The sequence below is a fragment of the Myiozetetes cayanensis genome, unplaced genomic scaffold (assembly GCF_022539395.1).
Source record: "Myiozetetes cayanensis isolate MyiCay16 unplaced genomic scaffold, myiCay2020 scf42, whole genome shotgun sequence".
NCBI lineage: Eukaryota > Metazoa > Chordata > Aves > Passeriformes > Tyrannidae > Myiozetetes > Myiozetetes cayanensis.
Window position 1 is genome coordinate 61,567 of NW_026087654.1, and position 27,816 is coordinate 89,382.

The window sequence follows — 27,816 nt, forward strand, 5'->3', positions numbered from 1 at the left end:
AACAGTTGTGTAGGATAAACCAAAGTGATACTTCAACCACATTTGTGAAGAATTATGGGCATCTCACTGGTCAAGATGCACAGCTGTCACTGCACTGGTAAAATGCTTCAAGCCAATGTCCTCAAGCAAAATATCATTACATTGGTTACCAAGTACTCACCATGCCTGTGGCTGCTTCAGCTGTGGCATCAGTGAAGGAGAGTTTGTTACGGGATAGCAAGACCATCAAAGCAGAGCTGAGCTACAGCTCCAGAATCTTTACAGATCTGAGATAATTTTGATGGAGCCATCAAGTTTTCCCTGACTCACATCAGTGCTTCGGGCTCCCAGGGGAGTGGGAATCACATCATTTACCTTCTTGGTGCAGGGTTTTAAATTAGAGATTCTTTTTGAGAATTGTTTTAGCAGTACATTTGTTTTTTGAGAGGTACTAGGAGGCAGTCTACAATTTTGACCAAGGGTGGTTGGTATCCAGGCACCCTCACAGACACACTGACCCCGGTTTACTGTTTCACAGGACAGAGTTTACACATCAAAACTGAACAACTTGATTTATTTAAAATTCACCTCAAAATGCATTGTGTTTAGTTTCTTTTTTAAAATGAACATTCAAAGCATCAAAATATTACTAATTTAAAAAGAACCTTTGTTAAGAATAAGATAATTTACATACTGTAGATTGTGGCTGTGAGGGGAGAGAAACAATGGGTGGTAGATTAGGCACAGTACTAAGGCCAACATGCCAGAAAACAATGCAGCTCTATGTTCAACTTTTAAATGATCTGGACAAAATAAAACAACTGGGTGGGAAAATGATACCAACTACTTACTTGAGGGTGTTTGTGTAAAATGAGAGTGTTAGTAAGTTTTCTATCTAGACCTAACTCATTCATGTATTTAAAAAATCTCTATCTTCTTCCAAATAACAAAAAAATGTTTCTAAAACCAAGGCAGATTATTATTTGGAACTGGCATAGTAAAATAAAGGATCACAGTATACAGAGCTTAAAATCCTGTACCAGGAAAGAGCAACAAGTGGTTTACAAGGGGATCATTTAGGTATATTATCTAATTTTTAAAAACAGAGATATAAAATATCAGTTGCATAGGGATTTAAATATAAGGCCAAGCAGGAGATTAAAGTAAAATAGAGCTCATAAGAAGGGCACTATGGTGTCAAAACATAGTATTTCCATTTGAATTAATGTCTAATTCAAAATCACAGTATTTTGCTAGTACTACAAAAAGTGAATGTCAAACTGTCCCATTAATCTCAAACCGAAAACTGACATTAGAACTTCTAAATAGTACAAAACTAAAGCTCATTGTCTAAACCTGATCAGTGTATTAGCACAACAGTGCTTGGTACGTACCTGATTTATATACTCTACCTTCTGTAAATAATATAAAGGTTATTTCCTGTTAATAAGTGTGAGATCACAACATTACTGCATGCCATCAGTGGTTTGCAGGCTTACTTGATATTTAATTATTCAGTCTTTGAAAGTGTAAGATCCCACCCTGCAGAATCTTCACCCATTGAACACAGAACACTGTCATTAATAAAATACAATAGAAGTTCCACCACTAACAACTAACATATAAGCCAGGATTGTAGGTCTAAACCCAGTACAGTTCATTATTATTAACTCACAGCAATTTTTGTTAGGAAGGTAACCTGTAGACTTCCAAATAATCTTGTGTGTATTAAATATAAACAAGTATGTAACTAACGGTCATCTCTTGGCATTTCAAGTAGATTATTCAATTGTGAAAGTATTTCTGCAAAATCAATTTTGAGTTGTTAAAATGAAGTTCAAATATTAATTTCCATATCTACATGTAGCTTAATTAACCTAAAGTTGTAAGGAATAGTAGTGTAAGGAAAAAAGAATTCTCCAGATGAATTAGGCATTAAGGTACACTAACTGGGAATACCTGAACCAACATTGTAACTGAAAAAGTGCATAAACATGGTAATACTACAAATGTGTTAACTACAGAACAAAAGGTTTTCTGAAAGCTAAGTGATATTATTTTACATGTTATTTACAGGCTGCGATTTTTCCAGACACCACAGAGCCGATTTATGATCTTAAAAGTTCCTTTGATATATTCAAAGTGTCCCTTGGCTTCCATCCTATTCGGTCAAGAACCTGCTCACACACCAGTGAATCAGGTGCTGTACAGTCGAACAACACTGCCATTGTGGTTCTGTAATTCTTCAGAATTCACTTCTTCCTGTTCTTTGAAGACAGAGCAGTATTTTCACTTCACACTTTTCGTAGGTGTTTCAGACTCTGTAGACTGTCTCCCATCAGTCCAGGCCTCTCGTGTGCTCTTCAGTGCTAACGTTTTCTGCTGGTCAACCACCACGTAATCAACTCTCTCATCCGCCACACTGCTGCCCGAGCCACTGCTCTTCTTCTGGGGAAGGCAAGGAAGAGTGAAAAACATGTTAAAATAAATTAACAGCAAAAAGTAAGTCGATGTCCCACACAGATATAGAACAAGCACAGGTTTCCCTGAAAGGTCCGACACTGTCTTTTGGATTGACCATTTGAGAAAGTAGTTAAGCGTTTGACACTGTCTCCCACAGCATTCTCCTGGAAAAGCTGGCAGCCCACGGCTTGGACAGGGGCACTTTGTGCTGGGTTAAGAACTGGTTGGAGGGCCGGGCCCAAAGAGTGCTGGTGAACGGGGCTGCATCCAGCTGGCGGCCGGTCACCAGTGGTGTCCCCCAGGGATCAGTGCTGGGCCCAGTCCTGTTTAACATCTTTACTGATGATTTAGATGAGGGGATTGAGTCCATCATTAGCAAATTTGCAGATGACACCAAGCTGGGGGAGAGTGTTGATCAGCTGGAAGGCAGGAGGAACCCTCTGCAGAGGGACCTGGACAGGCTGGAGAGTTGGGCTGATTCCAATGGGATGAGGTTCAACAAGGCCAAGTGCCGGGTCCTGCACTTTGGCCACAACAACCCCTGCAGCGCTACAAGCTGGGGACAGAGTGGCTGGAGAGCAGCCAGGCAGAAAGGGACCTGGGAGTTTGGATCGACAGGAAGCTGAACATGAGCCAGCAGTGTGCCCAGGTGGCCAAGAAGGCCGATGGCATCCTGGCCTGGATCAGGAACAGTGTGGCCAGCAGGACCAGGGAAGTGATTCTTCTCCTGTACTCAGTGCTGGTGAGGCCACACCTTGAGTATTGTGTTCAGTTCTGGGCCCCTCAGTTCAGGAAGGATATTGAGGTGCTGGAGCAGGTCCAGAGAAGAGCAACCAGGCTGGTGAAGGGATTCGAACACAAGCCCTATGAGGAGAGGCTGAGGGAGCTGGGGTTGTTTAGCCTGGAGAAGAGGAGGCTTAGGGGAGACCTCAGCACTCTCTACAACTCCCTGAAAGGAGGTTGTAGCCAGGTGGGGGTCGGTCTCTTTTCCCAAGCAGCTATCAGTAAGACAAGAGGGCATGGTCTCAAGCTCTGCCAGGGGAGGTTTAGGTTAGATGTTAGGAAGAAACTCTTTACAGAGAGGGTAATCAAGCATTGGAATGGGCTGCTGGTGGATTCTCTGTCCCTGGACATTTTTAAGATGAGACTCGATGTGGCACTGAGTGCCATGGTCTGGTAACCATGGTGGTGTTGGATCAAGGGTTGGACTTGATGATCTCAGCGGTCCTTTCCAACCCTGCTGATTCTATGATTTTATGATTCTGTGATCTTGCTGGAGGCTTCCTCTTTCTCAGCAACTACTTGTGAAGCAATTTCAAACTCTTGATGGCAGGACTGCAAGAGGTGAAGACCCACTTACCTTACGAGGTGGGGTAGATTTCCCAGAATCTAGGTCCAGATCTAAATACTCTACTTGTTTGTCTCCTTTAGGTTTTACCATAGGGCTGCTTCCTCCATCAAGACTATTGCTTCCAAACAAATTCTGAAATTATAAAATAAATAACCTCAGCTACAAATGGATGTGCTAGTGGTCCACATTATCAAATATGCTTATTACAAAACTGCCAAAAGCTTAAAGGTTAAAAAAATGACTAAGAGCTCCTGTAATGAGTTAAATCATGCAAATTTCACTGACCTTGTAAAACAAGGGGATATATGCTATGTCAAAACTGGGACAGAGTCAATAGCCAATGGAAGGGAAAAACCCAAAAAACCAACCCCCCAAATTTAAGGTTGCCACCAAACCCATCTGTGCCTTCCACCTAATGCCCCCTTCATATCATGAGATAAGAATGGAGTGTGCTTCGTTCTTTTTAACTGTAGTTGTTATATCTCAAATTTAGCATTATTTAATTGCCAACTTTTTTATTCCTTAAATTGCCATTTAATACCTACAATAATTTCAGCTTTACAGTAGTGGCAAAACTTCAAGTGAAACTTTTACATTTTATTCAAAAGGCATCATGATTAAGCTGAAAATCAAAAAGTATTATTCAATTGATAAGATCAAAATATTAAAACTTTGGAAAATATGTGTAGGGCTGCCTGAACTGAATTTGCATTGTATATACCTACATTTCAATTATCTCAGACTTTTACAACCTCACCTCCTCTGTCCTCTCCCAGCCTGATCCCTCCCTCTTAACAGGTGTTATAGGAACAGTACAATAGAAGGACTCTTCTCTAAAAGATAAAGAAAAAACAGGAAGACAGAGGGCAGCAGTCAGCAAAAAATGAAGAGGAAGGCAGAAGGAAAGACAGAAGGGTAAGGCTGACAGCAACTTGAAAGAAAAAGCAGAATATTGCTGATTTTATTAAATAAAACAGAAGTATGACATGTCCAAACAAGATGCTTGGAAGCTGATGACAGAGAAAGATGAAGAAGTATGGACTCCTTGCTCAGACAGAGTTGGAACGAATAAAAATTCTCAAAAAATCTGTTTGATAGGCAGATTTTAAAACAAATGCTGTGAGGTATCTGGAAACATTCTGGTTCTCTAGGAAATAAAATATTTTATGGTTAAAGCTCAGTGGGCTGGGCTTTTTAAATTGAATTTAAATTTTTGTCATTCAACTCATGTAGTATTAAGTGGTAACAAAGGACAACAAACACAAACAATTGATACAAAGTTCATTTTTGTTGCCCAAATTCTCTCAACGAATTTCTGCATATTTAACATACAAAAGTCAGATTCTGTATTAATGTTTCCAGCATAAATTAAAAACAAAAAAAGAATCTGTTATTTCGAACAAACTAGGCAGGCAGAACATGTGCATTAGAAAACAAACTTTAAATATATACTAACGAAACTGAAAGGAAATCTGCAGAACAACCTTAAAGAAGGAACAGTGCAAGCAAACAGAAGATATTAATGACAGGCACCTGAGCCATGGCATTAATTACACCATCCTGGCATTGACGTTAGATCCCTGAATCAGCCTTAAGGATCCACAGAAATCCCCAGTTTGAACTGTGATTCTGTGCAGGGAGAACCGCGGGTGACACTAATCCTCTGTGTAAAATGGGATGCTCCCTGAGCCTGCGAAAGGGGAACGTCACCAGTTACTTACCAAGGGCCCTTGCAAGAGAGGGGCCCGGCTCTAACATCACCAGCTCCCCACTGCTGGGGCACGTTTCTCCCGGGAAGCACACCCGCGCTGCCCGCAGGTCAGACACGGCACAAAGCACAGCCCGGGATGCTCCGCAGGCTCCTGAGCCGCCCGAGCTGCCCCGGGGGAGGCAGCGGGAGGGGCTCGCTCAGGGGGGGACACCTAAGGCGCAGCATCCACGGGCAGCAGTGGCGAGCCCAGGGGAGGGAGGCTGGAGGAGACCGGGAGGGTATCCTGAGCAGCAGGGGACTGGGAAGCAAACAGCACTGCGAGAGGAGGGGTCCAGGGCGTAGGGAAATGGGCCAGCACATGACATATAAGGAGGCAGACGGACAAAGAGGACAAAAAAACGGTGCTAGACAGGCCCTCCTCAAAGAAGGTCTTTCGTAAGTGCTTTAAAAGTGAAAAATGCTGCTGTATTACCTAGCAAGAGTCCAAGCTGGAAAACACAGTGAAGGCACTGAACCAGGCTGGATGGGGCTTTGAACAACCCAGTCCCTGCCCATGGCATGGGAGGCTGGAACTGGATGATTTTTCAGGTCCCTTCCAATCCAAACTATTCTATAATTTTATATTGAACAAAAAGCTGAGCTCAAGATTCAGGTTTTCCTCCAGTGTTTTATGGGTATTCTAGACTACATTTCAGTTTAGGCCTAGGTCTACTGCTATTCTCTTCCTTTAAACTACTGCTATTTTGCCTTCTTTTTCTCTCTCTCCTTTCCCCCCAAATTAAAACCACAGTGTGCATCACTAACTTCTCCCAACTAGGTCTTCACTTACTGCACTGTATGTGAAACTTTATTATCTGAGAAAGTTCTCCCCCAAAGGGGAAAAAATACAGATACTCAATAGACAAAGACTCCTTCTATCCTGTTCCTTGAAAGAAGCCTAATAAAAGTACACACGGCTCAGTTCCCATAGAATGCAAACAACAAATATCAATCCTTTTTTCCCCCCTGTTCCTTCCACATTTCTTGGAAGATGTCTTTTTAATACAGGTTTTTTAAGCATGTCTCAGAGGTCCTAAGACAGTTTCTTTCCCTTGATGTCATAATACTGAACTGGTGCATAGCCCAAGGGCAAGCCATTACAAAGAGGAGACAGTTTCTAGGGAAGAGGTAGAAAAAAAGTCATGCCTTGAACTGCTTTGTATAATAGATGTGTGTATCAACCACTCTCTTTATATGTGATTATGCTCTTCTTCAGTGAAATCTTACCAAAATTACAGGTTTTCTATGGAATTCTTTTTATTATTATTTTGATCTAGAAGTATCAAGGGAGTGAGGTTGAGTGAAGGATCTGCGTTTGCATGATTTAAAAGTAAGGACTGCACAGGAAGAGAGTAGTTAAGATGTAGATTTTACATACTGGGTCTTCAGTGGACTGATTTGGATTCATGGATACATAATTCTCTTCACTGTCGTGCGAGTCACTGCTGGAAGTTGTGCTATGAACTGAATCCGGTCTGGGAGACACGGGAAACCTGGAGGAGCTAATTACCAGGAATTATTTTACAAACAATACATCTCGAATATCTTAAACCTCCTGGTAAACAACAAAAATAAGCATATTAGAGAGGAAATTTTCATTCAAGTTTACTAGAGTGCCACATTTTTTGGTTATACACAGTCCCTTATATTCAATATTACAAAATAAAAATTCACATGGACACACTTTGTTTCAATATATAGACACACACACACACACATATAACACACTTCCAAAGGAAACTGCAATTTGTATTACACAGGCTAAAAATATCATACAGATGCACACACATTCCTTAACTTTCTAGCCAACAAAACCAATTAATCCTAATGAGGAAAATCTGAGAAACTTACTCTCGTGCAAAGCTTCTGGTGATAGGAGATCGAACAGGGGCTTGTAATTCTTCCCATTCAGGCAGAGGTTTTATTTCTAGTGGAGCTGGTTTTGCTAAGTAAGGAACAGACAATCTTAAAGCACAGAACATTCCAGAAAAAAACTTTTATATAGTAAACTTTTACATAGTAAACTTTAAATTGTAAACACTATTTAGGAAAAGGAGACACTGTTCAGTTCTCAGAAATGCATGTTGTATTAACTTATAGTTTTAATCTTTCCAGGTAACGAAAAGCAACAACAATGAAAAAACAATTAAAATGTAAATTTTTAAAAATCCACCACAATTCAAGAATTTTCCAGCATATACTTGCACATAGGAATTCTGTTTTGAAAAGAGATTCATAAAGTGGCAGCATCAGGTTCTTTACCCTGCCACAATGACTTGTTGAACTGACAAACGCAGCCAACTCTTTTCTTGGCTCACGGTCAGTTATAATTACGCAAACTGTGCCCTCGCTGCCCTTACTGATGAGGTTTCACAGCTCAAATTGTGGGCAGAACCTGCAGCTAAGACTAAGTCTGAAAAAGTGAGAGATGAGCCAACACCAAGAGGAGTTTGGCTCACTGCACTGCTTATCAAGAAATGAGCAGAGTGGTGGTGTGCCTCTGCCATGCATAACAGCTAATATCGTTCTCAAAAAAAGTGCCATTTTACAAATTCCATTTTCAGAACAGAACCATGAATAGACTACTAGTGAGAAACCCATTATCCCTCCCTCTAGCTTGTATATCTCACCCCTTCTAAACATTAGAAAAAAAAATTGAAAAAAAGAAACAAAAATCACAGAGGCAAACTGCTGTCGCAGTTTGAATCTCAACTTCATCCTCCCCAAAACTGTTTCTAGAAAATGAAATGCAATGTCATTATAATATCACCCTTTCCTCTCCTTGCCCCCCACTCCATGAGTTTGCTGATTCACTGTTAGCAGATTCACTAAGATCAAATGTCAGGCATCTAGCACTAGTTCATGTGGGATAAGAGCTGCCCTAAGTGACCACATGAGGAACTGAGAGAAACCAGTTGCCAGATCAGTGTGTTTGTATCACATGGGAAAAGCAGAACTGTACTCATTATACTTTCGTGTATACACTCACTCCTCAGACTGAGTTTATTAAAAGGTCAGCTATCATATACTGCACTTAAGAACTCCAAATTCAAATTTTCTGGATGACTATCAGTCTTTGGTATCCCAACACTTTTCTCCTATTCCCTGTTAAGTGAAAATTACACACTCCAAGCATATCAAGCCTACACCAGAATTCTGCCACTTTCACTCACTTGCTTATAAAAAGCTGCCACCGCAGACTCTGAAAAGGAACTACAACTCATCCATCCAGAGATATAAGGTATCAAATGAGATAAGAGTGGCAGAACTGAATGTGACATAGGCAAGATGATACTAAAGCACGAGTGACACAAACTGATCTTTCTGCTTGATCTTGAGCTTGGCTCGAGTCCTCTGTAAAGGCCTGAGACTACCTGGCAGGTACAAACAATGGGCAAGGTACTGCTCCAACAGAAACAGAGCCAGGACTTTGTCCAAAGCCCATGAGAACAGCAGAAAGATTTCATCCACTTGCAATGGGCTTTAACAACCAAAGGTAAGGATCAATGATTTTGCTGTAAAATTTTTAACATTATTCATAATCTCCTCTACTTCTTGTGACTGTATAAGGCACCTTCAACAATTAGTGTGATGAGCTCATCACATTAATTGCAAACCTCATTAAGATGCATAAACAGATCTCTCTACTAGCATAGGGTCAGAGGATCAATGTTTTGCTTCATTTCAGTGTTTAGCCAAAAGCAGGGGACAGGTTATTGCCTAATAAAAGTTATTTCAAGTAAGTTACAAGTTACTATATATAAGTTACAAGTTATATATACTTGCTTCTACACAAACAGACAAAAGTAAATCCAAAATATGAAAAGCTACAACTTAAGAGATCAGAACACCCATGTCAATATCAAGGCAATGTTTCCATGCACTTATCAAGGAAATCTGTTGCTTGGCATGGAAAATGCATCCATGATCTTAGACTATAACAGAAGTAAAAAGACTATACAAGAGTTATTCTAGAATAACAGTTTTTTTAAATTTTTGCTTCACTTATTTTTATAAAGCTCCATATACATACAGTGCTAAAGTACATACCCTTTCTTCTTGTAGTAAAGTCACCTATGGTTTGTGAATCAGTTCGCTCTAAACCATGTGGTTTAGGTCTTAAAATTTTAGGACTTTGACCTAATTGGTAAAAAGAAGACTCTTCTTAATAATATTCTATTTTTAAGTGGAAAATTGGAATTTTGTAAACAAACAGCACAACCCCCTGCAGAAAGGTTAATGCCACAAGCATAAGCAAGCTGCTCAAGGAGAGTTTTACAGTCTAGCAGGGGCTCACACTAAGGGCTTAAGCAGCAAACCAGAAACAAAGAAAACACCGCATGCAAGTAATATGTTGGAGGCAAGCGTAAAAGGTGTACAAAAAGGCTAAAAAGTGCATCAACAAATACTGCAAATAATCAGTACTATTAAATGGTTTCATAAAAAAAGTAATCTGTATTTGAGGAGTATCGAGCATGAAAGGGGAACAGTCATGTTTCAGATGCAAGCTGAGGTACCCTCAGGGAAATTAAATCCTCCTTCGTCACAATATTGCTTTGGAAATCATGATACTCTTGGGAGGCCTCCTATGCACTGGGCATCTCCCACTTAAGATGCCCCAAGAATCTTTTTCAGCAATGCATTTGTTAAACTTGTTCCCTAGAGATCTCCATCTGTCTGTACCAAAGAACACCTCTCTGGCCCTGCAGACACAGTGGGATTTTCTTTCCAAGGTTCCAGCCTGCATACTGTCCCCTGCCCCCACAGCACACCCCAACCTCTACCACAAATGACCCCTGTCATGAAAATACCAATAAGCTCCCTACAGACAGCAGTGGAACTCCCCTCCCAAGGATGTTTTTTAGCCAAACCCTGCAGGTGTTTCAGGTCACATTTTAAACAAACACGATCAACAATGTGTAATAGCCCTAAGCTTCCATTAAAATCTGAGAAGGTGTTACTGTTAAAAAAGATGAGTGCCTTCAAGTGGTCCACCAAGAAGCCGTTTGAAAGGTAAATCTTTACAATAAACCAAATGAAAAGTTTAGGTCTGATTATGTTAGAAAATTGCCCTAAAGCACAAAATGGAAAAGGACTGGTACGGACTCAGATGTGGGCTGGTACTCCCAGCAATCAGTGAGAATGCTTTGTAAAAAAATAAACTTGGCAACAAACACAAGAAGTTTGCAAATCTCTACCCCAAGGGTTTTGCATATGAAGTGCTCTATTAGTGTTATCACTGAAGTATTGGGAATAATCAAGTAACAACAAGAAAGGTTGTATAAACACAAAGGTTTTATACTGTATCCTAACTTCTACACAGTGCTTCTGAGAGACCCTGCAGGTAAGATAAAATTTATTTATTTACTAGGAGTGCTGCATAGCAACTTCCTTAAAAAGAAAAGAACATGGAATTATTTTGACACAGACAGTTCTTTCCCAATTTCAAAATCAGATGCTCCCTTAAATGGCTTGATGTGCCAATGGAAAGGGTGAGCAGTTGGGCAATGCTGACCAAAGACATGGATTGCAAAGTGGAACACAAAGTATTCCTGTACAGTTGACTGGAGCCGAGTCAAAAGCACGACCCAACATGTTGGTGTACTTAATTCTGAGCTGAACCAATACTCTTAAGTACCTTGCCTACAACTCTCTGATAAAAAAACTGGCCTCTGTAAAAAGAGCAGGATCTTAAAATCGATTGAACAAATGTAGGAGTTCAAATTAAAACACCTCTTTTAAGAGCAATTTGATGGTGAATATCATTATCTGATCACATTAATTTTGTGTTCCACAGTTTTAAAATCTGATTTAAAAGAAATCTGGCCCAATACAACCCAACTTAAAATGCCAATCAATTGACATATGAGCACAGATCGTAAGTACAGTGAGAAAACCAGCAGAGGTAAGAGAGTTAATGAAATTATTTAAGCAGTGTGTACTTTATAACCTCTGCTCTCATAACCAAACAGACTGAAGTGCCTGAAACTCGTAATACAGAGATAAGCTCAAGGAATTAATGGCTATGAGTCATTATTTCTACTTCTGTTAATGATGCTACGTGGTCTCGTGCAGCCAATCTTCCTGAACTATGATTAGCCCTATTTGTAAAACATGGATATTATGTAACTGCCCGCTTCACACTTAATTTGGCACTTACAAACCACTGCAAGATTTTCAGAAGAGCTATATAATTAAGTACAGGTCACTATAAAACTTCTCTTCCACAACAGACAAAAACATACAAAACTCACTGAGCTTTCATCTCTTGCTGCTAGAAGACTGTTCAACCTCAATAAACGTCATGGCAAAACAGCTTGCTGCTACCAACCAGCCAGGATAATGCAATTCCTCGAGCTTAGTATGTCACAGAGAATTAAAATTTTGGGGCAGAGTGTTTTCTTTTTCCTCCCTAAAAACAAAAACCCAAAAGGCCTAATCTCTATTGAGGAGCTTATACTGTGTAACAGGAAAGACCTGATATGAGGCAAAGCAAAAGGGGAGAGAAAGTGGGGGGGAGATCAAAATCACAAAACTGAGATTATGTATTTGTCTAAGTGCAGCATTCCTATACCCCATTTTTGCCCATTTAAGGAGATCAAGTGACACAAGCTAGGGCACTGAAAGCCTTTAATAATATCCTCTACTGCCTTCAAAAGACAGAATTTTCCCCAAGAGCACCTCCGAGTACCTCTGAGAAGCAACAAGCTGAATATAATGCGGAGGAGAAAGTGCCTCATCCAGCACACTGATCTCCCTCATCTATCCCCAAATAATCACTAAAGGTAAGTGTCACAGGGCTGTTCTTCAAATCAGCACAGTGAAGGTGGAAGGACGGTAGGGCTCTATGGAAAGCCTGGCTCTGTACAGCATTCCAACGCCAGCAATACTGAGGAACGCATTTCCTGTGGTTCCCACAGGCCCAGATTTACTTCACCTCATGTTCAGGCACCCACAAAAAACAACACTTTTAACTTACACACCTATTCTGGGAAAGATAAATCCAGGGTAAAAACAAAACAAAACGCTTTTATTTATGTAATTTTATTTTTTTTAACCGAAAAGGAAATAAATTATGTTGCGACACCACTGGATGCAAACCTACAAGGGGAAAAAAAAAACAACCCTAAATAAATTATGTCAAGTGAAACCAACCAAACAAGAAGTGAAAATTAGATGTTTTCACTGTTCAGTCAAGTCACCACCTGTGAAATGCAAAATGCTACAGCCAGAGGAGAGAGAAGCTCAGCTTCTGCACGTTCTATCAGACGAACACTGTGCAAGGGCACTCTGAGCTGAAAAATCACTAATGAAGTCTATTTTTCTAACAAATGGCTTCTTGTACAAACTGCCAGGCAGAGCAGGCGATGGTGGCTCCAGCATTGGAGCGCACTCAGACGCATGAATTCTGCTCCTGGCATTTCAGTGCATGTCAATGCTGTCTTTGTCTGAGAAGTCATCAGGAGAAGAGTCCATTTTACATGTTTGATTTTGTTTCAAATAACGGTTGCAACTGAAAAACCTTTTGGGTTTTGCATCAGCTAATGCATTATCTTGTTGTTTTCCATGAAACACTTGGAATATATACAGTGTTGAGGGGAAAAGACGTGTCCCACTGCAACAAAATTCCTGCATCGGTGTAGGTGGGTCCCAACATTTTTGTGGACGTAACACTGAAGAGCCTCATTTGTTTTCAGGCTATTGCCTTGAAGCAGCAGTACTGAATATGACTTCTGTTAAGGACACTTCTTTCCCAACTGGCTGCTCACTCCATGGCTTGCTGGCAAGGGATTTTACATCAGGAAATTGCAAACATCCTCACAAAACAGGCCAAATCTTGATTTAAACACCAGCTATTTAGGGCTTAAAGTTTGAAGGTAAATACACTAAAGTGACATAAAATTTAAAAAATGCATGATCTGTTAATGCTGTTTCCTGGCCAATGGGAGTAATTCTCATGAGACAAGGAGATCAGACGTAGGAATGTTAGAGCAGTGCTGTACTTGGAATACCAGGGGGAGAGCAAAAGGAAAAACCAGCCACATTAGTGTCCTGCATCCACAAAAGTACTTTCAGAGAGAAATAACTAACAGCAGTTTCTTGTTTCCATTAAAAAGTACACATCTTTCCCCCTTTTCTTTGTAATTAGAAGAAACTGAAATCTGCACTGAGGTCAAATAATCCCCGTACTCAGAATCACTGTGGATTTTTCCTTGGAAAACAAGGCTGAAACTCACTGTCTGACTCCCACAGGATTTATTATTTGGTTTTCAATTCTGCAGAATAAACTCCCGCTTTCCTTCTCTTCCTCTTCCTCACCCCAGTGAACTCTGATTCCCAAGTACATGGTCTTCAGCACAGAGCTCTACAAATATCCTGAATTTGCTTTTTTATCTCTGTTTTTATAAGACTATTTCCTGCCAAGGTACTTCTAATTAGAAACATGTATTTAGTTATACAACATTCAAACAGATTTCCATAGTAATATCCACCATCAGTCACGTGCTTTGTTCTGGTCAGTGATGTGATGTGAATGGTGATAACTACAGTTTCTTTAGGATAGCAAAACCAAACTTATTCTTCAATATTGTGAAATATAAAAAGCAGTCACCTAAAGAGAGGCTTTCCAGTTTTCTTAGACATCTTTACCTTCTCAAAATAACTTTTCTCAGAGAACTGGTACTTTGAATGCTCCAGAAATTAAGAATGAATTGGAAAAAAAATATGATTATGAAGAAATCAAACTGGAGGTGACAGCTAAGGTTCACTGGCATTCCTAAAATATTTGCCAAATGCCATGAAACTATTCAGAGAATACCAAAGCTATTAATCATCAAAATACTATTTGACTGCTCTAATTTGTGAGTAACTCTACATGTCTATGTTTTAAAAGCCCCCAAAGCATGATGAACTAAAAGCATTCAATAACAAAGTACAGTGTTCTGGAGTGTTTATTGATTGGTAGTTCAAAGCTGCACTAAGATTCATTAAGTACAAGGGATTTCAAAAACAAAACATGAAAAAAGTAATGGAATTTAACCTATTCACTGGAGAAGTAAGGCCTAACATTGTCTGAATAAAAAAGCCAATGGAACAGCATGACAATATGTGCATCAAATCTATGTTTTCCTAAAAGAAAACAATAAGCAAACAAGGAAGACAAGAAAAACTCCATGGAGGAGGAAAAAAAACAGGACATTATTACACTTACTCACTTGTTCCTGCTCTCCCTAGTATCTTTGGTGTTAAAAACTACCATCTCTACTGGTAGTACCAGAGCAAGTATTGCAGTTTGTCTTTAGAATGCTCGTGTGTTTGATTTTCTTAAAGCCATTGTGTCCAGCAAAGCGGAGCTTCCTTTGCAGCTGCGATGCAGCCATCCAAATGAAATCTTTGCTGAAATTATTTGTTGTTTCAAAGGTTTGTAAGACAAATCACAGCTGCAAGTTAAGGACTGGAGTATTGCAGCTAGGAGTTATGTAAACTTCATTTCAAGCTATGAAGTAAAAACTAGACTTGTAGAAATAATTTGTAAAGGCACAGAGGAAGTTTAATTTTCAGCTAAATGGAAGCTTTTGGAGCTTGTGGGGGGATCAAAGAAGAAAAACATAATTCAATAAATTTGTATTCAACTTGTTTAGGAATTCTGAGGAAGCACCAAAACATCCCTCCAAAACTGAATTTTTTAGAATTTCTACAAAGAATGAACAGGAGTTTCCAAGAGAGAAATGAAGGTTAAATGCCTGGATTTCTTAAAAGCAAAATGAACAACACTTCTCTTCAAAAAAGTCATCATAAAAATTACAGTTTATTTTTAACAGATCTTTAGTTCAGTTCTTGCTGCTGATTAAAACCACCATGCACATTTTTTCAATATCTACTTGTCCTAAAGACTGAGAACATAAGTGAACCTCTATTAAAGAACATGCAAGACAATTAAGATAGTGTAGAACACTGCAGTATTGCCAGCTTCTACTTTTTATTATTATTTATTATTTTAAAAGAATTGTCAGCATTCACAAATACTTTAACTGTTTCTCTGAAGTTTTATTTCAGGCTGGTGTGATGCTCCTCCTGTATCAGGACGTGTAACACGTTCACACTGTCCAACTCAAATATTTACATGTCTGAGTGTCTAACAAGGAAACTGTTTATTAGGCTATTTATAACTGCCTCCATGATTAATGAGGATTCTTAATTTCCTTAACAACTACCTACTTTACTTGGGATTTTTACAGCACCATTACTGCACTAAAACAATGGGTGATTATGCTGGTCACCCAGAAGCATCACAGCGGCTCCTCTGGGGACCAGAATGTGGCAGGTGCTTCCTGCCACGGGAAAGCTCTGGACACAAATACCTTTTCAAAGTGGGTCTATACTCTTACATAAAGAAAACTGGAATTTTCTATGAAGTTAATGCATTTGGGAGATGCTCATGAGGAGTCATGGCCAAGGTACAGCCACATTTTTAGAAGCAATCCACATATTTGTGGTTTAACCACAGAAATTGTCTTTTAACATCTTAAATGAGAAAAAACTATGAGAAAAACAACCAGATAAAATTTTTAACGTTTTTAAAAACAATCACAATTCCCAGCTCCATGAGAATTTTCTTCCTTTCCCTAGGTTTCTTTTGTTTGTTTGTTTTCTTGTTTTCAAGCTGCAACTGGGTATTTTCTTGGCATGAAAAGAAATGTGGGCATCACTCACTGTCTCTAAATCCAAGTTCACCACATGCTGGGCTGAAAATTGCCAGGGCCAAGCAGCAGCCTCTTTTAAAGGCAATCATATGGACTTAAGTTGTAGGAAGCATCTCAGATTAAATGCTGATATATTTTTGTTGAAATATGAGCCTTTAAAAAAAAAAGTGAAAATGCACTACACTGGCTATGGTTATTTCAGCAAAATAATCTATGCAATCCTACCCAAAACCCATGCTGTAAACTGGGATTCCCAGATTTTGTATTGCCACTGTCAGCAATCTGCTATCATTCTATCTCAGCTCCCCGTGACTCTGAACTAGGACCTGTGCTAAATGGAACTCTCTCATAAGGTCTTTTTAAGTACTATGGATCAAAAACATGACTAAAATTACATTTATATTCATTCATGCATTACATTCCAATATTATATTCAGTTGAATGAAATTAATTTTTTAACTTCATTTCATCATGGTTATGAATTGTTAATTCAGCCATATGCCCGTGGTTCATACAGTTCTTTTCAGAACCTTAAAAAACCCACTTTGGTAGAAGTGGCCTCAGAAAAAAGAATTTACCAAGTTAATATAAGTTAGGCATCAAACAGAAATTTTGAATAAGTAAATTCCACCATCCCCAACTCCATCACTGACTTAACAGTTTGATTCAGATATTGAAAAACTACATTTTATCAATCAAGATGACAAGCGCAGATTTCAACTTGACAGATGAGATGATGCCACATAGCTATAAGGACTCCTAAACAGTTAATTTTTTTTTTAAAAAAATCTTATTTTGTAGATGTTTGGTCTTGAAGTCTTGTTTTAAGATGACATACTCCATCCCCCTAGTCCTGGAAATAAACCCTGGGGCAGGAGGGGGTCACTAGCATGCCCAGAGGTTCACAGACACCCCTATCTCAAATACTGCATCACTCAAAGGCTTCTTGCTATAAAAAAGAATTCACACCTTTTTCCTTTAGTTCTTGACCAGGCACCTTTTCCTTAAAATAGGCTGAACAAAAGAGAATCTGGTGGGTTTTGCTGCCTTGGCTGCCCACCATGTTTGGGCACCTTTAATTTCCACTACTCCTTTTTGGATAAATAGTGTTTTGAGGAAGGAACACGTCACTCTCACAACAAATGCCACAATTGCTCTGTGGCAGAACCCTTCACAGTCTTTGAGCAATTCAGTGAGTAAGATTCAACTGCATGGATGGATGCAATATTTCTTCTGCTCGAAGCCTTTTGCTAGCAAACACGCTTCCAAATTAACATCACGACTACATGCAACCGTGGCAAGCTAAAGCGGCCAAAAAGCAGAAATACAAAAATCAATACAGACAAGGGTTCTGTTTGACTAAAGAAACAGCACCCTGAAAAAAAAATTAAATTAAAAAGATTTTTTTTTTTTTGGTCATTCAATTACAGGTGAATGCAGAAAAGTACCTGCCAAACACTCTCCATTTTGTTCCAAGTAGTACTTCACTTACCTTTTGGTATGCTTCTCTAAAGAAAAAGTAAAGTGCTTTGATTCAAGTTATTGGGGCAGGGAGCCAACACCATGTTTTGAACATGGTTCAAAACTGCAGTTTTATTTTTCAGAAAGTACTGGAAGCTCCCTCTATTTACAGAAGCAGCTGTGAGCTAGAAAATGAAACTATGTGAACCTGTAGTGTAATCTCAAGGCTATTTATATATACATTTCTTTTTTGTTACTATTTTTAATCTATTTTCTAAAGCAAAGCTCTTCTAAAATCCAGTGGGAAAAGACACGGTGTATGTGATGGCTCACCATGGCTCCTGGCCCTGCCTACTCCTCCAGCTGGGAAGACCAAAGGACCTACACCTCTCACAGCTGGGCTGCACTAGTACCCCCCTCAAAAAAATGTGCACGTACTTCAGCAAATTTTAGACCTATTACCTACATTCAGTTTACCTGGGTTAATGATTTTTCATAACTCAGTCCCCTGTCAGTCACTACTTCTACATAAGTGTAGAAATTTGGAGAGTATTAATGATTTGATAAATTGCCCTGAATGTCAGCTGCTGTATGAGAGCTGTGAAGACATCACACCTACAGTCACTGCTGATGGACAGACAGCCAGGTCCTTGCTGCCTGACACATTATTCTTCAAAGACAGCAGAACCAGAAGCAAGTGAGTATCTGTTTCATGTCAGGTGTACAAAACAGAACAGCAAAGGGGAGAGCAGGCTGTATGCCAGAGAAAGGGCCCTGCCATCACCAAACCCTCCATTTTCTACTCTTGTCAAACTGTACTGCCTGTGAGCTGTAAGCCCTTAAACCAAAGGAAAGTAGAAGAGATGCTAAGCACATATATTTGACAACAAAAAGCAGTATATTCTTTCTTTATCTGCTAGTTTCACTGCATTATTTCTTTGTCAAATGCATTTTTAGCACTGAACAAAATTCCCTGGCCCACACCAACACGACTGAGCTAAAGCTAATGCTCATCTGAAAGGCGAAGGTGATAGTTCTCATAGCTACCAAAGAGCAATTGTTAAATGGAGGTAGTGCAAACACTACTTTCCCAGCAATCTGTAACCAATAAAAAGAGATACAGCACCTTCTGCCAACAGAACGTGAGATGTGCCCTCACAATACCTTGCCCCAACACACCTGATCTCTGTGGTAACACCGTCTCTTAGAGAAGCACCAGTAGTCTTCAATACAAATTCTTGAACCAATGGTATATTAAAAAAACCCCAATATTTAATGGAGCAATACCCAGAAGGTAAATATTTTATGTTCCATTTCCTCCCTTTCTGTGTCTGCCAAAGATTTATTGAACCTACTGGCCAACTCGATACTTTCTGTGCACTCATTTGCAGCAGAAGAGCATTGCAGTACATTTACATAAGCAGAAACGACCTGATAATAGAAGCTGCTACAAGAACTTGAAAGCTGAAAAAGCAACACAGAAGAATATAAAGCACACGCTTGTTTTAGTTAGGTAAGGGTGCACTTAAACAAGAGTTTTATCCTACTTTAGTTCAAAAGAAATTGCAGTTTTATTTTCCCAAAGGTATATCTGGAAGGAGTTATTTGCATGAAGAACTCAACTACTAAAATGGAAATATATTACCATTCTGATGTGTCATCATATCTGCTCTTCACAACAGTGGAAAACTCACAGTAATGCACTTGATAAAATTTGAGTGAGGCAGTGTGTGTGTGTGTGTGTGTTACTGAGATAAAACCCTCAGTGATAAATTAGAATCATTACCATTCTTGGTAGCTCAAGATTTTCATGGATTTTTTTGTAGACCCTAAGCATTTACTATACAATATTTACTTTTAGGGACAGTTTTACTTTAAAATTATTTTATCTTATAAATTACATTAAATAATCCTATTATTTTTCAGTGACAAGAAGTTCTAAAAGTCTACAGGCAAAAATTTCAGCCAGTCACTCTATACTTATAAAGAGGTATGTTAGCACATCTAAAAATCTTTTCCCTGATGTTAGCTAGGTCTTTCTAGCTGTAAAGCATTTGAGGATGGGAGCAAAGCAGGAGCCTTACATGCCACTTTCAGAATGTGAACCACTGATTCAGCTTCAAAAAGAGAGATGCAAGAGCAAGGATGCTGCACCAGCAGACATCTGTGTGGCGGCTTTGCACTGCCCAACAGCAAAAGTGAGATGCTTTTCAACAAAGAAGTTTACTACTTTTGAAGGTCAAACATTTTATCAGTAAAATACACAAACTGGCCAGTCAGGGAAAATATTTTAAATCAGTTCAGTGCTTATTTTGAGAATATTTTCCATTATCAGCTTTCTTCAATCTGTTACTGTCCAGTATTTCTTAAGAACTACGCAAAACTACTGCCTGGTAACACAGAAACAATTAGACACATGCATAGAGCCAAGGTCTTGAAAAAGGCCATGCCTCACTTTCTGAAGATGGGCAGGCAGAATGAGACATTCAATTTCACACTGAGCTCATCTATACCATAAATGATACTATCTCCTTCCCTTAATTACAGGCTGTTTTCACTTAGTGGTAAAAACACTTAAATTAGTGTTCAGCTAGTGAATATTTTGAACCATCTGAATATTTGCCATCAAGCTTTCCTGCAATGAAGTCAGGTATTCTCAATGTAAATACTAATTTTTTCAAGTGCATAAGATTAAAAATAGGACTTACTCATATGCAAAATAGCACAGATATTTGACCTAACGTTCTTTAGTTGCCACTTCTACAAGAAAGTTAGTTATCTTGTCTGAAAAACTGCATAGTAGGGGAAATGAATTCCTTAAGCATTTGTCTGTATTTCTGACAAGACGGCTGATAAAAAATTTCAGCTGAACTGGAAAGTCCAAGTTATCTATTAGTGATTCTCTATACAAGTATCTCTTATAGACATATTGAAACCCTATCTTCTTTGTTCCTTAAGAACACCAGTCACCCAAATAACCCTTATTTAAAGGAAAAGTAAACATAGTATGCACCAGATTTAAGAGATTAATCTTTTAGGATAGATTTGGAAGGGCCTTCTAAAGTGAAAATGCTCCTGTACCAAGCATTGTTATGGCTTTAAACCTCTATTTTATCCAATTCCTTGTGGGTTCTCTCTGCATCATGAGTGTCTCCTATGTATAAGGACCCACACCTCTAAATGTCAGCAATTCTGTGTCATTTTTTCTAAAGTAACTATAGGGCTATAGTATAAACCTAGGCTTGTATTTGATATTGCTATTGTGATGTTTTAACATAGTTAAAAATAATCCTAAGATCCCTTTGTATTACAATTATCTCATAGGATAAAAATTATTTCTAAAATAATTTCTAAAAATATGGTAATATTCCACTAATTGGAAGCTGGGAGAGCTATGCTATTTTCTTAGATGATAAAAATTAGCTTCTATTGGACATTTTCCTCACCTTTTCTGTCTGGTTTGAGGTTCCGATCCACTGGCGGTGGCTCACATTCTGCAGCAGGTACCGACCGTCTGGGAGGGGTCTTTGGACTGGACCTGAAACCCATGTGAGCAGGAGGAGGGACTTGCTTTCCAAATAATGGAAAATCAAACGTGCCTGGTATCATTGGTACATAGTTTGTTTCCTGGATGGGTTCAGTGAAGCTGCTGGAATGCTGTCGTGGAGGAGAGTTGGGATTCATTGGGACATAATTTTCATCTAGTTCTTCACTTGAAACACTTCCCACTGTCAACATGCTTCTGTTTTTCTAGAATTAACATATATTTCCTTTAACAAAATAAGTTATGCAATCAGCTGTGAATCATATGAGTTTTTTAACCTAATCTACTCAGATTAATAATGAAACTGAAAAATCACAAACACTGTACAGCTTGCTTTTTTTACACAGGAACCAAGAGCATTCAAGCACTGTCACTGTCGCCTCACATCAGATCAAGTCATACTTACAAAGTGGTTATGGAAGCCCTCCAATGAATTAGATCTGTCATTCGGAAACGTTCGTGGAATATCATAACAGTCTTGAGAACTAATTTCTAAAGAAACAAGAAGAGAAAGTGGCTATTTATCATCCTTTTTCCTGTCACTTGGCACCAGGCATCCAGAGTCTACTGTTATTTACTGTCTGCTTCTGAGAGCATACAAACAGCCTCCTGAAGCTGTGGCCCATAGATTTTATCTGTACTTGGGAGGGCTGTGTTCACAAACTACTTTGGAGCCCATCAGTCACAACGTGAAGCTCTTATGGTGGCAGTTTTCCACGACAAGAAAAGGAAAAGGAATTTTTGCTTTTAAAGAAGCAGCAAAGTCTTTCTTTCGAACGAGCACCTGTATGAACTCAGGGTAAGAGTCAGAATCTGGGCCCCCATAAGAAAGCAATTCTAAAATAAACAAATGGCAGATGTAGTTCAGGGTTTGAAGAAAGGTTTCCTGACCAACACCCTTCCCTTTGAAAGTGCTGATTCAACAGGATTCCATCTGTTGCAGGAACAGGTGAATCCCTTCTCTCAGCTCCCCAGTGTGGTCTCCAGGGGCTTTCAACTGGAACAAACTGCTGCAGAAGCAGAGATCCCTCCATTTTTGGAACTGGGGCTCCTGGCAGTCCCCATTAAGAAGATCCTGAGCTTTGTGTCTGGTTCTTTGGTGCACAGGGGTGTTTGTGAGGCATCTGGATCCCAGGTGCTGCTCATCCATGCAGGTGGCAGGCTGCCTTATCCTGCAACAGGCATGCCCCTCCTCCTGGTGCCAATATAGAAACTGGGAAAACTATGGGTTTTAGCCCCACCTTGCCCTGTGAAAAAACTCTGAAGATTTTTTTGAGATTTCCACCTCAGAGGAAAAATAAACACCTCTGCTGTTGAGCATCAAATTAAAATAATATTTTCAGAAAAGCTACTTTTCCTGAGGCAGAGAATCTCAGCTTTAGTGTAGGAATACTCACCCATAAACTTGGAAAAATGAAAGAAGGGAAACAGAGCAAACAAGGGTCTTTCAGGGTGTAACTTTGTAGTTTTAAAATGCTATCAACTACCAATATTATTACACTCAGCCTACAAAATGAATGACAAGCAGGACAATACTATCTGAGCACCTGTATGTCACATCTACTCTGTATTTTGCCTCCTCTAAAAGCCCTGTCCCCATCCCCTCATTTCAGCCTCCCATCCCATACCTAGCACAACTCAAACAATTCTCTTTAAAAAGACCTTTAACACTAGCATCCACCATTACCAGCTTAGAATTTCACTCTAAAAATAACACTGTAATACCCATCTGCTTCAGGAACCTAAAAAAATGATGAAACTCAGCACAAATGTGGTTAACAAGACAATACACAAGACAGCACATCTGGAATACCAACATTTAGGTGGCCACAAGGTACAACTTCAGTTTTACTTAAAAACTGCACTAAGTGTATCAATCACAAGAAGAGAAATAAACATTGGTGGCAATGATCACCAAATAAGGGTTGATTTCAAAGCTCTGGGTATACACCAAGTCCCACTGACTTTCATGAAACTCTTTCAGTTTCTGCAGATTAGACCACAATTTACCAACCTCACTTTGGACATTCTGAAAGACTGATAATGGCAGTATTGAATTCAGTGATACAAACTTATTAGGTATCAGAAAAAAAAAAAGATTAGTTCTTCACTGCTGTTTTCTAAAGATGAGTAACACCATAAATATGTCTAGATCTTCAAATATTTTTAGCCAAGACCAAATGTCACGGTGCAACGTTCATCCCTTATTGACGTTCTGTGCTTTGCTGTTTTGATGGTTCCCTTTAATAATCTCTTTTTCCTCTTTCTTACATACTTTGACCACAGGCCTTGTGAAGGGCTACACACTTGCTTCGAAGGGCTAGAAACGCCCCTCATATCATTCATATCCCATCATTCCTCACAAGACCACACCGCTTAACACAGAAATTCTGCGGGATAAAGCACGGACTACTGACCTTTCCGAAAGACATTCAGATCTACAGTTGAAATGGTATTACTGCGGGAGGGCGGCACTCCTGCTGTGGGGATGCAGTAACTGCTATCCGTGTCGGAAGCAGTGCGACTAATGCTACATGTTTCCACAGGAGAACGATCTGCAGCGTGGTGAGGTTTTGGTGGCCGAGGTGGAGGAATATCTGGAATAGTCTCCAGTTTTGAAGTCTGAGACAATGTTCCCTCTGGAAAAGTTCGTGGAATCTGATAAGTACCTCCAGGTGTGGGGGGAATGTCGTAGCTAATGGAGACGTGTCTCATCTGCGCGTCCAACGAAGATGTTGCCGACGGCGCGTTGAAAACGTGTTGCTCTCCTTCTGCGTCGGTCCCGGACGGAGACGCTGCCTTGGGTAAAACATCCTGGGAGTAACTCCTGGGCAGGTTATAGAGGCTGCAGTCTGCCAGCGTCAGTCCGGTCCGAGAAGGAGGGGAGTCGTAGACCCCTTGCTGCGGAAAGAAGCCGTTCACAGCGTGCTTGCTCGCTGAGGGAGCGGGGTTTTTGTGGGAGGGCAAGTTATCATTGCAGTCTGTTTCAGAAGAGCTGGATTTTGCCGAGTCAGCGTGAGATCTATATGTGAGATTAAAGTGTTGGTGAACAATACAAAGAAAAAACAAACATTACAAACAGTAGACACAACATTTGGAATATAAACAACTAAAAAGTCTGTCAGTGTCTTCCAATTTGCTTTGTTTTGTTTGTTGTTTTTTTTTTAATGAGATGCAGGAACTCAATTATCAAACAAACAGTAGTGCTTAAGGATCCTAAGTGACTACATACATACAAATCCATGCATGTGAAACATGTAACACAACTATGGAGCTTTACAAACAGCTCCACAACAGGTTGATGTTTCATAAAGCAAGTGATTTCCAAGATGCCAATTTGGAGCAGTTTTTCGGGTAGCTGGGGGATTTTTTTATTTTTTGGGGGGGGCTGAGGGGATTTTTTTTTATTATTATTTTTTAACCCATGCTGGAAACTAGCAGCTTTTTAATGGCACTATTAAAGGTAAAAGTAAGACACTCCATTCTTGGGTTTGCAGTACTTGCTAGTTCTAATCAGTATGAAAAAGATGTTAAGAGGAAAAAAACATGACTGCTTGTAATGCTCTTAAATGCATGCCTGAAGTTGTACTGACCATATAAAACTCATTTGAAATACGTAAAGGAAAGAGAAGTAAGAGATAAGAAGATAAATAGGAGGAAAACAGTATGCTCTTTGAGGGAAAAAAAATCCATACGTTGCATGTGCAACAGAGTGCTTTTGTCTTGAATGCAAATTAAAGCAGTGGTGTTAGATAAAGCTGCACAGCTGTTTACCTTTGATTTCTTAGGAAATTCTTTTATGAGAATAGCACTCACTAGTACTGGTACTAACCAGTACTAATGTTTACTAAGTTTACTACCAGTAAGCTTACGTGGAAAGTAACCAGATTGCAATGATTTTATTTTCTTTGTAAACCTCCCCAGTTACTGTGCTCCAGGCAGAGAACTTCTGTTGTTACTGGTCTCAGTTCTGTATTGGACTCCTTGTTTAAATGAAAGTCAAGACAGCAGCAAATACTAACACTGGTGGAGTTAAGGCAGTCCATACACTTTTTTATCAATCATACCATGGTATTTCCTATTTTCATTAGCACAATACATTGTGTTAATATACACATACATATGTAAGTATTTCATCATGCATGTGTATCAGTGAACACCTGCTATTTCACTAAGCTCAATTAAGCAACTGGACCCCACAGTTCCGTAACTTCTGAGGAATAAAATACATAGACTACCACAAGAAGCATTTCCCCCCTTAGATTCCTCTCTACCTCAGAGGAATCACAACCAATATTTTATACAAATTTCATCTGTCAATAAGTTTGCACAAAACTAACTTTCTCAAAGGACAATTGAGTTTATCTCCCAGGGTTCTAGCAACCTGAGGAGAAAGGAATCCAGTTTAGCTTTTCATTTAGGTTTCCTCTGCAGTCATCGGAGAAATGGAGACTCTGTGAAACACAGTCTTTTCTTCTCAAATATCCATCTAAACCAGAGGAATCCCTCCCAAAGTGCCTCTCTAACAGCTATCAAGGGAACCAACATGGTTAGCTTGGAATGGACATCTGCAGTCAAGAAAAATGTCATTCATCCAACCAACAGAACTGTTTTGTTTTGTTTAACAGCAGAGATACAATCTTCCATCAGGATGAGCAGCTTATGAGAGTTCGCTCACTGCAGTTATATCACCTTCTCCTTATTCTTAGGGAGTTTGACACTTTTTTCCAGTAGAAAAATGCTCTGGTTATTATTTTAAACATAGTTTTCAGTTCTGTCTTACTGGTCAGAACTGGTTTCTAGGCAACTCAGAACATTAATCTGCATTAGTTTAGTAGACTCCCCCCAAAAATATGAGAATTTTCTCATTCTTTATCCTTGGCACAACCAGGGGAGTGAAACTTTCTATATTCCCTCGGAGGCTGACCATGAAAAAATGTATCTCTTGTTTGTTAACAGTTTACTCCCTTTGCCTCAGAGCTTCAAAAATTCATGAATGAACCACTGGAGGTTTAAAACCCTTGAAAAAATAGAGCATATAGGACTGAAGGAATTACACAAGGTTACAGACTGCGTAATAAATCGTCAAAAGTGTGACCAGTAATACTGAGCTCAGCCCCCCCTGCAGCCCTTCCTCTTTACTCAAAGAATTGATTCAGGAGTTCCTCGCTTTCCAGATGTACTCTTCCAGTTCTATGATATTCATTCAGACTGAAATCCCAGCAAAAGTCAACTGTTTTTCACATGAGCAAGTGTGGCAAGGATCGGGATCTCTTGTTTTTTACGCTATAAAAATAAAGTGGGCAGTCTAGAGAAGCTGGACACTGACAATCAATTGCAGAACCAAAATTATTAGTTCCACTTCACTAGGATATACTTTAAAATGAAAAAAGTTCTAAAACTACGGAAATAAAACATAAACACTACATTTATCTTGTGAAAACATGCAGGACTATATAACCATAGCTCAAAATGCTACGACAGCACATGTACAATGCCAGTGCTTAAGGATTACCCATCCTATGCGAGCAACAAATGTTATTTCGAATATAGGAGTTTTTCTGGCTCTAAGTGGATGGTGCTTCTCCTCGACCACAAGCACTTAGAAGACTTTCAAAAACCATGACACATAGGACAGCCAGGTCTGTAATTTGCTTAGCTCATGGCAACAACTTACATTTCTCATTGTAAGAGGGTATTTCTGATTTACTTCACAATTTTTAAAGTAAACTTTTGGAATCAACTTCTCAGTCTACTGAAACAGTTTTCAAAATATGAATGGGTTGTAACCAACCAGATTTTGGAAGACTAAAAGTTTGAAGAGAGTCTGAAACAAAGAAAGCAGTTTAAATCCAAACAGAGACAGGGAATTCAGCCTCTGAACATTAACTAGTTTTCAAAAATCAGCATTAACGACTGATCACGATAAGAACACCATGTACAATTCTGAAAATGCACAATGCATAGTTAACAGGAACAAACTTTACTCATGGGGGTTTTTTTGGTTGGTTGTTTGTTTTGGTTTTTTTTTTGACAGGATGCCTTCTCTACTTTGGGAATTTTAATTTTTACCAAGCACTTTAGTATAGCTCAGTAAAAAAACCCAACAATTGCCTTAAATATTCCAATTTGTTATTAAGATAAGCATTAATTTTTTTAGTTCCTCAGTTTAAAATAATGGCAAGGCTGGATATAACACAATGATAACTCCTCACTTTACAAGCAGAGGATGGCTATGAGATGAATTCAGTGTTATCACATGTGGGCATCACACATCTCCAAATTATGCTAAGTGGCCAAACTACCCCTTACCCAGTATTACCTTACTGGACATCTCTTTCCACATATCAAGAAAAGAATATTGTACAGCCTGCTGGACTAGAAGGACTAGGCATTAAGGTGCACAGAGAGGAGGTGCAAGGGGAATCCAGTGAAAAGCATCCATGTGCTAAAGACTACATGTTGACAGAGACCCAGTAAAAAAACGTTTAAGAAATGTTTTAATCTGGAGGGCAATCATCCCATTTTTAAAAATACTGTATTCAGGTTGGCTTGACCACTCATC

General features: G+C 39.3%; 1 protein-coding gene across 6 annotated transcripts in view; it reads right to left on the reverse strand.

Moving 5' to 3' along the window:
- Nucleotides 1-524: 524 nt before the first annotated feature.
- The window catches only part of GAB1 (GRB2 associated binding protein 1), a 100,056-nt gene continuing 72,764 nt past the window's right edge, over nt 525-27,816 (reverse strand). For 2 of the 6 annotated variants that reach the window (XM_050330625.1, XM_050330631.1), the window contains exons 4-11: nt 23,669-24,273; nt 21,658-21,743; nt 21,154-21,457; nt 9,594-9,683; nt 7,395-7,488; nt 6,922-7,045; nt 3,803-3,925; nt 525-2,427 (exon numbers count right to left, since the gene is read on the reverse strand). In XM_050330625.1, the coding sequence (XP_050186582.1) occupies nt 2,269-2,427; nt 3,803-3,925; nt 6,922-7,045; nt 7,395-7,488; nt 9,594-9,683; nt 21,154-21,457; nt 21,658-21,743; nt 23,669-24,273 (1,585 nt within the window). In that variant the 3' untranslated portion in view covers nt 525-2,268. Of the gene's footprint in view, nt 2,428-3,802; nt 3,926-4,550; nt 4,627-6,921; nt 7,046-7,394; nt 7,489-9,593; nt 9,684-21,153; nt 21,458-21,657; nt 21,744-23,668; nt 24,274-27,816 lie in introns of all 6 variants that reach the window. The other 4 variants (XM_050330628.1, XM_050330626.1, XM_050330630.1 and 1 more) reach the window with 4 other exon arrangements.